Source organism: Doryrhamphus excisus, linkage group LG17, assembly GCF_037039965.1.
Source record: "Doryrhamphus excisus strain RoL-2023G ecotype Guam linkage group LG17, RoL_Dexc_Guam_v1.1, whole genome shotgun sequence".
Classification (NCBI taxonomy): domain Eukaryota; kingdom Metazoa; phylum Chordata; class Actinopteri; order Syngnathiformes; family Syngnathidae; genus Doryrhamphus; species Doryrhamphus excisus.
This window is the reverse complement of record NC_136373.1, coordinates 11,594,625-11,610,021: the sequence shown is the minus strand read 5'-3', so window position 1 is coordinate 11,610,021 and position 15,397 is coordinate 11,594,625. Positions and strand designations below refer to the sequence as shown.

The window sequence follows — 15,397 nt, the reverse complement described above, 5'->3', positions numbered from 1 at the left end:
CTGTGGCACCTCAGTCCAAATTCGTTTTTGTGTGTACCCACTTCAGGTCAGAAAAAGATTTTAGAAGCTATGGAGCTAAATTTGGAAATGAAAGGAAAAACATCAAAGGCAGATGCTTGAATGATTTCCTGATAGATATGTGCATATATTAGTCAGTGGAACCAAAAAACCAAAAATACATAAATATTCCCAAAAGCACAAATTAACCATAAATATGAATTTCATCTCTACTCTTGGTGTGAGAAACAAGATAGCAAAGTAGAGATTTGCACGCACAATGATTAATTCCTGCAGGTGACGGGTTAAAGTAGGTAAGGTGAAGGATGACAGTAAACAGTTCTCTCACAGAGCAGCAGCAAGAGAAGTTCAGCAGGTTAGGGCTGAGCAGTGCAGAGCAGCAGACAAGATCTTAAAAGGAAGGTGTGGCTGTTCGAAAGATTTGATTAACAGTCGCAAATTCCCTTTAAACCCAGTCTGCTGGGGGTCAACGTGGTGCCACCCAGGAGGTGAAGTTGTGTCAGCTCTGTCAGCAAAATATGGTTTATTTAACTGTCTTGTGTGTGAATATCTGTGTGCAAGAGAGGTATTGTACAAGTATGAAAGTTAAATATATAAAGTAAATGAACTCTGTTTAACTCTCAATGCGGCACCCTAAAATATTTGAAAATAAATCCCCCAGTTTGGACTTGATCTACGGCCATTGTGACCATGACCTATATGTCCAACTGACTTTTCACCTTACAAAGGACCTAGTGGGGAGCAACAAATTACAAAAGTAATGCAATAAAAGTAACTCCCTCTTTGCGAGTGTTCTTAGCTCCTGTTTCGTAGAATAACAAAGTCAAATAATGCTGTCTAGAGGAGCTGTGACAGAGATGAGGTCTGCACTGATATAAGACTCAGCTGACATGTCGAAATTCTTTAGACAACAAACTGGTTGAAATTGAATCAACTGCACCTACAGTGCATTCAGAAAGTATTCACAGCGCTTCATTGTTTCCACATTAGTTTATGCCACACTCTTATTCCAAAATGGATTAAATGCAGATTTTTTCTCAAAAATTCTGAACACAACACTCCATAGTATAACTTGCAACGTGCAACTAAACTTGAGGTCTTCCAACAGGCATGGGGAGATAGTCTGACCAAATATAGACAAGCTCTTGTTGCGGCAAAAAACAATTATTTTCTAGACTATTTGACCTCCATAAAAATAACCCTAATTACTTATTCGACACAATTGCATTGCTAACTCAGAAGAGGACCTCTCCCAGTAGTTTCCCTTTCTCAGCCGACGAGTTCTTGTGATTTTTTGCAAATAAAGTTGAGCTCATCAGGAAGTAAATAAAGGACACCCTACCTCCAGACCGGTTAAACGTGTCGACCGCCATGACCACTGTTGGGACTACTTCCATCCTGTGTCCCACAAGCTTTTCCAACTTTGAGGAAGTATCTCTTGACGGGCTTACAAAACTTTTAGTACAGCAAAACAGACAACATGTCTGCTTGACCTGCTTCCTGGAAAACTTGAGAGTTGTTCCTAATTCCAGCCCCCTCAATCTTAAAAAATATGAATCTATCACTTTCATCCGGCACTCTGCCGGCAGCTTTCAAGACTGCAGTGATTTGACCCCTACTGAAAAAACCAAGGCTTGACCCTGGGAGTATTTCTAACTATAGGCCGGTGTCTAACCTCCCTTTTCTGTCCAATATCTTTGAAAGAATTGTAGCACAACAGCTCAATGATCACATGGCTTTGAGTGATCATTTTGAACCTCTTCAGTCTGGTTTCAGGATTAACCACTCCACTGAACCAACCCTTGCAAAAGTGACAAATGATCTTCTTCTATCTATAGACTGCGACACATCCACAATATTGTTATTACTTGATCTCAGTGCTGCCTTCAATACCGTAGATCACTCTAACTACTGGACACCTTCAAACGTATATTGGTGTTACTGGTCCGGTACTCTCTTGGTTTAGATCTTATCTTAGGGATCGGAGGCATCGAGTCGTTTGTGATGATGTGACTTCAGAGTTCTGTGGTGTCACTCGCGGAGTTCCACAAGGATCAGTGCTCAGCCCTCTTCTGTTCAACATTCACATTCACACTCAGCTATATGTGCCACTAAAGTTAACTGACCCGCAGGACTGTCTAATCTTGAGGCGTGTTGCATCGATATCAAACATTGAACGTCCTGTAACTTTTTAAGGACACCACTCTGAGCTTTGATAAAAGCATATTGGACTCGACTCTATCTTTTCATAAGCACATTAAGAGGGTTACTAAAACAGCATTTTTTCATCTTGGCAACATGGCGAAGATACAGCCTATTCTATCCATTCTGATGCAGAGACCCTAGTCCATGCATTTATCACGTCTCGTCTTGACTACGGTAATGTACTGCTTTCTGGTCTTCCCATGGCAAGTCTCAAAAGCCTGCAGCACGACTTCTTACAAAGACGCCTTGACCATATTTCTCCAGTACTAGCCAACCTGCACTGGCTCCCAGTTCATTTAAGATGTGACTTTAAAGTTCTGCTTCTCATTTACAAAATATTACATGGGTTGGCACCTTCCTATCTGGTTGACCCAATTGTACCCTATGCTCCGTCTAGAAACGTACGCTCACAACACACCGGTCTTTTGACAATCCCAAGAGCCAGAAAGAAATATGCCGGCTCTAGAGCCTTTTTCATTCGGGCACCAACGTTGTGGAATGGTCTATCTGTTAAAATTAGAGCTGCTACCTCAGTAGAAATGTTCAAGTCCCGACTTAAGACACGTTTCTACACTTAAAAGTATTCCTTGCCTGTTTTGACTGCTGCTCCTTCGCTCTCTCTCTCTCTAACAACCTCCCACCTCCCCTGGTCCAGGAGAGGCTGTTTGGAAGTTGCCCTGACTCAACTGGACAACATCTGACGTGGTCTACTACGTGATCATCTCAACACCCGCGGCTGCCCAACTATCCTAATGGCCTTACATCTTGGACCTGGACTATTATACTCTCTGTTTATATTTAATTGTCACGTTACCCTCTCGACATCCATTGCAGCCTGGTCATCGTAGAAGGGGGATTCCCCCATCTGCAGTCCCTTCTCAAGGTTTTTTTTCCCTAATGGGTTTTGAGTTTTTTCATGTCCTGATGGAGGTTTAGATCAGGGGATGTTGTCTATTGTCTATCATCTACTGTTATCTACTGTCGCTTGCATGTTAAGCCCTTTGAGGCTCTTTTGTGATTAAGGGCTTTATAAATAAACTTGACTTGAGTCATAAAAATGTGAAAAAAAATTAGTCATTGGAAATTTATTGCAAATAAAAAATGAATAATCACATTTACATAAGTATTCACAGCCTTTGCTGTGAAGCTCAAAATTGAGCTCAAGTCTATTCTGTTTCTACTGATCATTCTTAAGATATTTCAGTAGCATCATTGGAGTCCACCTGTGGCATAGTCAGTTGGTTGGACATGATGTGAAACACACCTGTCTCAATACAGTCCCAGGGTTGACAGTGCATGGCAAACCAAAAACCAAGCATGAAGACAAAGCAATTGGCAGTAGACCTCCAAAACAGGATTGTCTCCAGGCACAAGGCTGGGGAAGGTTACAGAAACATTTCTGCTGCTTTGAAGGTTCCAATGAGCACAGTAGCCTCCATTATACTTAAGTGGAAGAAGTTTGGAACCACCAGAATCCTTCCTAGAGCTGGCCAGCCATCTAGGCTGAGTGATTGGGGGAGAAGGGCCCTAGTCAAGGAGGTGACCAATAACCGCATGGTCACTCTGTCAGCGTTCTTCCAGTAGGACAACCATCTCTGCAGCAATCCACCAATCAGGCCTGTATGGTAGAGTGGCCAGAAGGAAGCCACTCCTTAGTCAAAGGCACATGGCAGTTTGCCGAAAGGAACCTGAAGGACTCTCAGACCACAAGAAACTAAATTCTCTGGTCTGATGAGACAAAAATGGAACTCTTAGGTGTGAATACCAGGCATTATATTGGCGAAAACAGGGAACTGCTCATCAGCAGGCCAATAGCATCCCAACAGTGAAGCATGGTGATGGCAGCATCATTCTTAGGGTTGTTTTTCAGCAGCAGGAACTGGAAGACCAGTCAGGATGAAGGAACAATGACTGCAGCAATGTACAGAGATATCCTGGATGAAAACCTACTCTTGAGTGCTCTTGACCTCTTGACTTTTAGCAGGACCACAACCCTAAGCACACAACCAAGATATCAAAGGAGTGGATTCAGAACAACTGGGTGAATGTCCTTGAGTGGCCCAGCCAGAGCCCAGACCTGAATCCAATGGAACATCTCTGGAGAGATGGCTGTGCACCGACGCTTCCCATCCAACCTGATGGAGCTTGAGAGGTACTGCAAAGAGGAATAGGAAAAACTGGCCAAAGAGGGTGGCATCATATTCAAATATGATGAGGCTGGAATTGGCCAAAGGGGCATCAACAATGTATTGGGCAGAGGCTGTGAATACTTATGGTCATGTCATTCTTCACCGTTTTAGTTGTAATAAATTAGCAACAGTTTAAAAAATGTTTTGTTCTCACATTGCTGTTATGGTGTGTTGTGTGTAGAATTTTGGAGCAAAAAAGTAAAAGTATTTCATCCATTTTGGGATAAAATGTGGTAAAGGTGAAGCGTTGTGAATACTTTCTGGATGCACTGTATGTTGGTTACAACCACGTAGTGCACTTCAATTTGCCTCATCTACTCACAGGTGACATTAAAGAACATTCAGTTAATTGAGTTTAATGCTGGTGAATGTTGTAGTAAGCCCTTTATTCTTGTCACTTATACAGGAGTACAAGCGAAATTGTGCAATCATCCGTCCATACATATACAACATACTATGCAGTGAGACAATGGGTGACAGGATGGGATGATTGGGCGATGAAGGGGGGGACAACACTAGGAGAGGGGAGGGGAAAAAAACAACTCCAAACTAGGCTCTTAATGAAGAAGTACAGTCTGGGACTGTTAAAAAAAACCTCGGCATACAAATCAGCATGCAAACAAAAGACATTGTTCACACATATAGACACAAGACCAGCGCCACGAAGGGAAAATAGCCGATACGAGCAGCGGGGGGGTTAGCAGCGAAGGCTTTGGATTGGGGGGGGTGCCTGCAACGCTTGCCCCGCCCACCTGGAGCTCAGTTCGCAGGGTGTCATTGCGATACATAGCAGTTGCTATGGAGAAGTCTGTGGTGGGCCAAGAGAAGAGAAACAACAGGTGTCCGTAAGGAATGAAGGAGGGTCAGAGCGTCCCGCTGCAGCAATCTCTTGGGAGAAGTTGTTTTCACAACACGACCTTGGTTAGCCATGGTGGGGACGCCGAAATCCAGATTAATAATATTGTTTGGGTTAGTTCGGGCAGCCACATTCCAATAGACCGGACCACCCTATTGTCCATTCCTGCCTCCCAATTGATCCAACTGCTTTTGCAAAGCCGAAATCTTCACCAAGATGGCATCCTTGTTGTGATTGGCAGTCCCAGTCAGTGTGTGAACGGCTTTGCCCACCAAATCATTCACGATGGGCAGCTGTGGGCCAACTCGATACGCTGCCTTCATCATACGAATTTTGCGATACACCAGGAAAGTGCCCAATCCAATCAGCAACAGACCTGTTATCATTGTCCCGAATAGGTAGACGTCTTCGATGTCCTCCACGGAAAGAATCGCCAGGCACATGACCTTCCACTTTCCCCAACTGTCCATCACGTACCCAGTGGTGTACGTTCCGTCAGGGCAGGCAGGTTCCCCCGTACCTGAGCTTCTCGTCGAGAAGATCGTGTCAATTGTGTTGAGAGACCAGTTGATAATTCCCTGATTTAGGTTTTTGGAGAGCAGTGCAGTGAGAGGCTCTTGAGAAAGTATAAGACGAGACTAGACAAGACAAAGAAGCAAAGCAGGGAAGATAAGGGATAAGGAGGAGAGGGGAAAGATGCAACCGCCTTTGTTGAGAGGCAGAGAAGAATGTCCTACTAAAAGATGGAAATTCTTTATCATCTAAAAGATGGAAAGTGCTTTTACTGTACACTGTGTGTTTAATCCTAGCAGGATTGAGGTTTGAACGACGCTCTCGCACATGCTGGAGTGAGGGATCTGTTTTGTGTTTGACTATGGACTATTATTTGTCAAAAAATATTAAAAGACAATATGTAGTATTCTAGTCACTAGGATTGAGTAATGTTACATTGAGACACTACATTCGATAGATTATCTTTACACTGCATGTCACACAAGTCAGCCATGGCATGTGTCATGGCAATGTGTTGTAAAAAAAAGAATAATAGGAATGTGAAGGGGTGTAATGGGGTGTTCATGTCTACAGGAGTCTTAAAATGGTTAAAAAAATATATTTAGAAAGCCATTAACAGTTTTTCTATGCTCCAACTACAAAAATATTCCATTTATTAATATTGAATCATTAGTTGCAGAAAATCACTTATCGCAGTCAGGTCTGGAACCAAGAGACCGCAATAAATGAGGGACAACTGCATTGATACTTGATTTAATTGTTGAGTATTTTAATTGCTAATTACAGCATACATCAATATTTATGAGATCATGCAAGCACATGCAAGCCACAGCTATACATGGATATGATAATTTTGCTAAATTAGCAATGTTGTCCTTGGTGGAGGTCCGATGCTCAACTGAATATCAATTTACTTTGTCTACGTACTTGGGACTTTTTTTGACAGAAATTAGTATTTTTGTAAAGTTAGCTTCAAATCCCTGGCAGATGGCTCTTGTAGCAAGACCAAAGTTATTTGTCGCTGTGTTTCACTTATCACGGATTCCATGGCCTGCCAGAGACTGGAGCAGTGCAGGTATTGTTTTTATTGTCATATACAGTGCTACCTTGGTGGCCCAACTAACCAGTGCTTTTCACATTCTTACATCTCTTTGATGATTTTGGCATTGAACTGCCAGCTAAATTGGACTTCCAGCTGCTATTGACAGGCTGTCAATGTGATCGATATTATTTTTTTTTTCCAAGATGGCTGCGCGCTCAGACGCAGCGGCTCACGGCTCTCCTATTCCGCTTTCCACCACCTAGGCAACACTCATTTGCTCTAACCGTGCCCCCACATCAGACCCCAGCGCACCCCCACTCATTCTTGAGGAGCAGGAGGTGAGATGTGTGCCGAATGGAGGGAATCCCAGGAAAGCTCCCGGCCCTGACGGAGTACCTGGCAAGGTGCTCAGAACTTGCGCTCACCAGCGCTCCCACATCTTCTGCAAGATCTTTAATCTCTCATTGGCCCAAACGATCGTTCCAACATGCCTAAAATCAGCCACAATAATCACCATCCCCAAGACATCACCTCCAACCAGCCTCAACGATTACCGCCCTGTTGCCCTCACCCCAGTAATCATGAAGTGTTTTGAGACTCTGGTACTCCGACACATCAAGGACTATCTCCTCCCCACACTTGAACCCCACCAGTTCGCCTACCGGACAAACAGATCTACAGAGGACGCCATCACAACAACTCTGCATGCTGTGTTGAGTCACCTGGAACAGCAGCAGGCCGATGGCAGATTGCTCTCCGTTGACTACAGTTCGGCCTTAAATACCATCATCCCAGACATTCTAAACACAAAATTGGACACACTTGGCCTCCCCCCATCACATGCAGCTGGATTATGGACTTTCTGACCAACAGGCTCCAGAAAGTGAGGCTCGGCCCCCACCAGTCCTCCACACGCACTCTAAGCATTGGCTCACCACAGGGCTGTGTCCTGAGCCCCATGCTGTACTGTCTCTACACCTACAACTGCAGTCCGGCCCACAGGAACAATATGAAAGTCAAATTCACGGACGACACCACAGTGGTTGGGCTGATCTCAAACCGAGATGAGACAGCCTACAGAGAGGAGGTTCAGAGACTCACAACCTGGTGCTCTAAAAATAACCTCACTCTGAATACCAGGAAGACTAAAGAGATTATCATGGACTTCAGGAGGACGAAAAGTGATCCTCTCCCCCTCTACATCAACAGCGAGGATGTGGAGAGGGTCCATGACTTCAGATTCTTGGGGGTCCAGATCTCTGGTGATTTGACCTGGACTAAAAACACCTCAGCCATCATCAAAAAGGCTCAGCAGTGGTGAGAGTCCTCAGGAAAAACAAGGTGGCCCAGAAACTTCCACCGCTCCTCCATCGAGAGCCTGCTGACCTACTGCCCAACCATCTGATATGGGAGCTGCAGTGCTGCAGACAGAGAGCGGCGGCACAGGACAGTCAAAGCAGCACAGAGGATCATCGGCTGCCCTCTCCCCTCCCTGGCAGACCTCTACAACTCCCAGCGCGTCAGCAGAGCTCTCAGGATCATCCAGGACTACTCTCACCATGCCACACAATTGTTTCAGTGACTACATTCTGGGAGGCGATACAGATGTATCAGGGCACGGACACACAGACTAAAAAACAGTTTCTTTCCTTGAACCATCATCTTCCTCAACAAGACCATGTAACCAAGGCAACCAATCGTCCTCTACAATGTAGACCCTTCGTTATTTATTATTATTTATTCTTCTAATTTCCAATATCTATATTTTGTACTGTCATACTGTCTTGCACTGAAAATGGAGCTGCTGCAATTTCATTCTACTATATGTAAAATGACAATAAAGAGCATTCTGATTCTGATGACTGTGGCTGAAGTCCAGTGTTTTGCTAGCGTTAGCCATTTAGCATAGAACTACCACAATGATGCACATTAGCACTCAAAGTCATCAAATCTTACCTTTATGCATTCCCACATAGTATCAGCAATTGGGGACAAATATGAAGTGAAAGAAAAAGGGGAAACTACATCCAAATACATCCATACAGTCCTCTGCGCATCGGAGAACGGTGGGATGGTGCGTTTATTGACCATCAAAAAAGTAGTACAAATGTAATTGAATTTCTCTGTAATTGAATGTGTTTTAAAAGAGAAATGAAATTGATTAAATGTTTTATGACTATTGCCCTATGTTTTAGGTATTTTCATTTGTGCATTTCATCAAGGAAAGGTGCATTGAGGCAATTCTTTAATAATAATCCTTTCTGAATGTTCCTAAATGATTATTTTTTTTCCACAAACATTTAGAATTTAAAACCAGTTTCCTAAATAAACTAATCTTATTTGGAGCTGACACAAATAAACAAAAACATGTTAGTATGAGAGGTCTCACTCGCTTACATTTTGTGTTTGCTGAGCATTTGTGGGCGAGTTTAAGAGCTAATATGCTAATAATAAAGAAAAAGTCATACAGAAATAAGCTTGCTGACTGTGCTGTTTCAAACAATGGTCCTTGTTCCCAAATTGATATCCTTTTACATAAAATATATGTAATTAACCTTTATCGTAGTTGCATTGAATCGTTTACCACAAAGAAATGCCCTACTTATTATAGATAAAAACTTCTTTCTATCTGCGATTAAATGCGATTGATTGTGAGTTAACTGTGGACAAAATGTGATGAATCACAACAAATATTTCATTCGATTGACAGCCCTGGTATATACATTTATGTGTATTGTATTTGTATTCGAATAAAATTTAAAATAGCCCCCCCAATCAATTCATTTAATATGAATAAAATAACAAATAATAGCCTGCCAAAAAAAATCCAATAATAATAATAGTACAATCGTAGTAATTAGAAATAAATTGACCGTTTTCTTTCATAAATCCACCAATGAAAAAAAAAAATAATAACAGCCTTATCCCATTGATGGATGGACCAAAATCTAATAAAATATAATTGTGAACGTTAACCCCACCACACTTAACCGAACTGGACTATGATATTCCAAAGGGCACGAATAATGACTTTTTTTAACGAATAATTAATTTCAACAAATACTTAAAAAAATATTAGTATTGGGGGAACAATAAAAACATCCTATCAGAAAGCTGCGTTTCTTGGTGAGACCGCAGTGCATGCCCAGATCAGCCAATGAGTGACTGGTGTTCAGTAGTCGGGGGCGGGGACAGCGTGACACAGAGCTGTCAGCCTGCACCTTCCAGCAATGCAGAAGGATCAACTTAGTTAGTTAGCATCTGTATTTTGCCTTGTAAACACACTACCTTTCACCTCAACTGGGTTTCAGATACTGTTTTCAACTATCAGTAATAGTGGAGTTTGACCGGGACATTATTCTGTTGGGCTGCATTTAGCTGCTATTTACTTCTGCGGTTGGGCCTTCTCCTGTTGGCTCTGTTAGCATTAGCTCGCTAATATTAAGGGTGTTGGCAGTGTCACGTTCACATTGGCTTTAAATGGTTAAGTAAGTAAGGCTTGGGAACTTGTGTAGAATTGGATGCACTTCTGGGGGGTATTTGGTACATTTAAGTTGGTGGGGTGTGTGTGTGTGTGGGGGGGGGGTCATGTTGACAATGATATTGTAATGGCGGCTGAATAATTACACGTCAGGATGGCTGTATACAGTTCGCCATTTATTTGTAACAGCAGCATACAGCATTTCCTGTCTTTCACGCTGACTCTCGTCATAGCACTCCCCAACACTTCCTCCATCTCTTATTCTGGCCTTTTTCCTCCAAACGCTTGCTCTAACCAGCATGCTGAACCTGGCTGCCCTCTATAGCTTACACATGCAATAGCAGCTTGGAAAAACAATATACCCAACACCACAATATTTTAGCAGTTTTTGGTTGAGCCAAAAACCTGACAGTTACTCAAGCAGACCTGACGATAAGGATTTGAACACCTCAGGCATCCCAGACATCTCAGCAAAATTGAACATAGGCGTTCATAAGAGAGGAAACAAGTGGCGCAGAAAACATCCCAGAAACTTTAATATCTTCTTTGACTGAACTGCAAACCCTTCAAAGTACAAAAAACCCTGAGAGCAGTATCATGGTATAAGAGAAAATAATCCTACGGGTGGTGTTAGAACAGCACTTACATTTACGATGGCCTCCTTAGTTTGAGCCATGTCCGAAATGACGCCATCTGTGATTATGAGCAGGACAAAGTACTGAGATCCATCCTGCACTGCTGCTGCATACCTGAGAGAGAAAAAAAAAACATAAGCCATGTAGAACATTGAAAACATATGCAGACAAGGACATGGGCATGTATAAAAGTGATCTGCAGCAGTGCTTTTCTAACTCATAGAACGAGTACTACATGCCTTTTGCAAACATGAATTCCCCTTACACCCACGTGGCGTGCACAAACGCTGAATGTAGAATTTAACTTCACCTCCTGTTGACAAGGACAGACATGGGCGGCATGAGCTCTGGCTTTGTTCCTGGAGTTTTTAAGTTTTTTAAAGTTTTAATTACTCCGCTGGGAACCCTGTGACAACTCTGTCTTAATACAGGACAAGCGAGGTCTGAACTCACCACATCAACGAACTCTAAGGAGTCGACAGCCGTTACAAGGTGGTGGCTGCTTTTAGCCTCCATAACCTCCATAATATCTCGGAACCTTTGTGGGGACATTCCGGGCTGTAACATCGAGTGGTGAGAGACTATACTCTCTATAAGAACCAAGACCACTGTACTAAAACAGGGAAAGAAGATGAGAGGTACAAATGTCTACATGAATGACCACCTGACCAAACGTAATGCTGAAATTGCGAAGAAAGCACGTGACCTGAGAAAGCAGGGAAAAATTCAAGCTACTTAGAGTGCCAACTGCAACATTTTCATCAAGTTAAATGGAGGACCGGAAGCCAGGGTTGTCTCGTTGTCAAGAATATTGGAACAAGGAATCTGGAACAAGTCTAAGATTACTCTAACTTGAAAATGGAAAACGACTTAAACATCACCATTATGACACAAGAAGATGTGCAATTGGACACCTTTGGCTTTACAAATCACAAACAATTGGAATTGGAAAAGGACATAGACCGGATACATAATAATAATATATCAGTTGCTCTTGACAATATCCTGGAATGCATAACAATTGAAATCTATAAAGAACAACGCAAAAACGTGTTCATAAGTAACGCCCATAATAACGCCACACTCAAGGATAGAAATGTTTGAAGATTGGATCAAAACAACCTTTTCAGATAACAATCAAAAATTTTCATGGAGACTTCAATATCGATCTGCTGAATCCACACAAGAACAAGGTAATTGACAATTTTATAGATACAATGTACAGCTTAAGTTTGTTTGCCTAAATCACCAGACCACGTAGAATAACAGCCCATTGTGCCACTCTAATCGACGATATATTCACCAATGATTTTGATAACAAAACCACTAGTGGCCTGCTATCAGTGATCATCTTCCAGTGTTTACAATTGAAGAGCTTGCAACCAAAAGGCGCTAAATCCAATTTTCACTAAGTTGCATGTTTTTCATGAGTTTAATAGGCCTCTGTCATGTGTATCCAAATCACATATTTTGGTCTTGAAATCATTTTAAAAAATATGAAAAAAGTGATATCAAATTTATGCTTTCAACCAAAAGGCGCTATTTCCATTTCAGATTTCAACCAAAAGGAGCTAAATCCCTTTCTTTATTCTTTATTCTGATTGGCCCAAGTTTCCCATCTATTGATAATCTGACCAATCAGAGAGAAGAATACAATTGGCACTGCACATACAGAAAGCCAGTATCAGTGCACATCCTGTTTTGTTTGTGTACATTAAGTACACGTATGATAGTTACAGTATGTTATGCAATTCAGGAGAACACAAATTGTGTTTTTACAGTATTCTGTAACATGGAAGTTTTTTTTACGCCATAAAAGGCATGTCTCTACCTTGACACCTCCAACTTTCATGAGAAACAATATTTTACTTGTACTAAAAAACATACAATGTAAAGAGTTTGTAATGAGATGATTTTTGTCACTGTCACCTTCATGGTGCAGTCAAATATGAGCACTGCTTTTAATAAAATTTTTATTAACTGAATTAATAATTATTATTTTGTATTGTATGTTGAGAATGGCTTCTGTGTTGTAATTATTTTATTAGCATAGCACATTAAAGCACCTTACATTATTTTACAACAATGCCATTGAAGAAGTTAAAGGTGACTTCAAATTTATTTCAGCCAAAAGGCACTAAATCCAAAAAAAAAATTAAAAAAATATATAAAATACATGGTGTGTGCAGGATTTTTATAGCATGCATTTTTATGACCTATATTGATAGCTCTTTCATTTGCAATATAGACTTGATGACCAAATAGATTGATATCTTCAATTTATAACCATCATTACAACAACAGACCAATGGAGGCTACAAAGACTGTCCAAAGACTACTTTCTGAAGAAAGAGTCAACGCTTTCAAGAAGGATCTAGAAGAACAAAAATGGGAGCGTGTGTCTAGTGCCAAAGACGTGGATGAAGCATATGAACACTTTCTACATACTTATATGATCCTGTACGATAAGAACTGTCCCTGGAAGGAAAAGTCAAAGAAGCAAAAGAAAAACAACAAAAGGACTTACTAATGCTTGCAAGAAGAAGAACACACTGTACAGGAAATTCATAGTTCAACAGACTAAAGAATCAGAAAGAACATACAAGACTTATAAGTTGACTACAATCCTAAGAGTGTGTAAGAAGGAATATTACAGCCAACTATTAGACAAGCACAAAAACAATATTCGACCAACCTGGGGCATTCTAAATAGTATTATCAGGAAAAGTAACAACAAGACAGACTACCCAAATTATTTCATGGTGGGAAACACCTATCATGATGATATGGATGAGACAGTTGAAACGTTCAATAACTACTTTGTCAATATTGGTCCCAGACTGCAAGAAAAGATTCCGAAACAAAGGACAAGGGAGGAAATTAATGAAACAATAGAAAGGAATCCTAATTTCTATGTTTCTGACAGATGTAACAAAATAGGAAATCATTGATATTGTCAAAAATTGTAAAGCAAAAACATCAACTTATTGTAATGGAATCGAAATGGACACTATAAAAATGTCAGTTAACGAGATTGTAGAACCGCTTATGTACATGAGTAATTTATCTTTTCAGACCGGAAGATTTCCCCAAGTAAGGAAAACAACAAAGGTTGTTCCAATTTTTAGAAATGGTGACAAACACCAATTTACAAACAATCGGCCAGTCTCCTTACTACCACAATTATCCAAAATTATCGAGAAGCTATTCAACAATAGGCTGGATAAATTTATTAATGTGAACAAATTACTATCAGAGACAGTATGGATACAGAGCTAACATTTCAACCTCCATGCCACTGATCAAAATTCCGGAGGAAATCACTAACGTTATAGATCATAGGAAGTGTGCAGCCACAGTATTCATGGATCTGACAAAAGCCTTTGAGACAATCAACAATGACATCTGAATAACTAAATTAGAAAGGTACGGAATAAGAGGATTAGTTCTGAACTGGGTCAAAAGCTACTTAGCTGACAGGAAGCAATACGTACAGCTAGGAGAATACACATTTGCAAGTTCATATATTTGTCAATATTTGACAATATTACGTGCAGAGTACCCCAGGGGTCAATATTAGGACCAAAACTATTCAACCCTGCACAAACCCCTCCAAGAATGTTGACAGATACTCAACAAGAGGTAACGCTGAGGAGAGAGTTCAAAGTATGTGGACAGATTGGAGAGCATGGGCAGAAGGATAAACTATCCTACCTCAGGTTAATCCGCCAGATTGAGAATGGGAGTGAAAAAGGACACCCAGAAGCTGAAAGAGTTGAAGCAGTAATTACAGTCGGAATCAAAATCAGAATCAGAAATGGTTTATTGCCAGGTATGATCAAACACATACTAGGAATTTGTTTTGGTGAAGTAGGTGCAGACACATCTATTAAAAAATTAAAATACAAAATATACAGAATAAACAGTATGAATATATGTACACAGTCTGTTTTTTGTTTGTTATTCCGGAAGTGCAGTCTGATTGTTATTTCTAAGAGTCCAAACTGAGCGTTAATGTAACGCATATAGTGAGTGGCAGGATGAGGCAGAGGTGGGGTGTGAAGAGTGTCAGGGGTGTTCCGTTCCTTGTTGATGAGGCTGACAGCAGACGGGAAGAAACTGTACTTGTGGCGTGAGGTTTTGGTCCTGATGGACCGCAGCCTCCTGCCAGAGGGGAGCATCTCAGAGTCTGTGTCGGGTGTGAGAGGGATCGGCCACAATCCTTTCTGCACGGCTCAGGGTCCTGGAGACTTACAGATCCTGGAGGGACGGGAGATTGCAGCCAATCACCTGCTCTGCAGACCGAATGACACGCTGCAGCCTGCCCTTGTCCTTAGCAGTGGCAGCAGCGTACCAGATGGTGATGGAGGAGGTGAGGATGGACTCAATGATGGAGGTGTAGAAGTGCACCATCATTGTCTTTGACAGGCTGAATTTCTTCAGCTGCCGTAGGAAGTA

At 41.5% G+C, this 15,397-nt stretch overlaps 1 protein-coding gene across 3 annotated transcripts in view; it reads right to left on the bottom strand.

The window, feature by feature from the left end:
• The window catches only part of LOC131137599 (copine-5-like), a 185,620-nt gene that overhangs the window by 20,703 nt on the left and 149,520 nt on the right, over positions 1-15,397 (bottom strand). For all 3 annotated transcript variants that reach the window (XM_058085726.2, XM_058085727.2, XM_058085728.2), the window contains one exon: positions 10,951-11,053. In XM_058085726.2, coding sequence (XP_057941709.2) covers positions 10,951-11,053 — 103 coding nt within the window. The remainder of the gene's footprint in view (positions 1-10,950; positions 11,054-15,397) is intronic.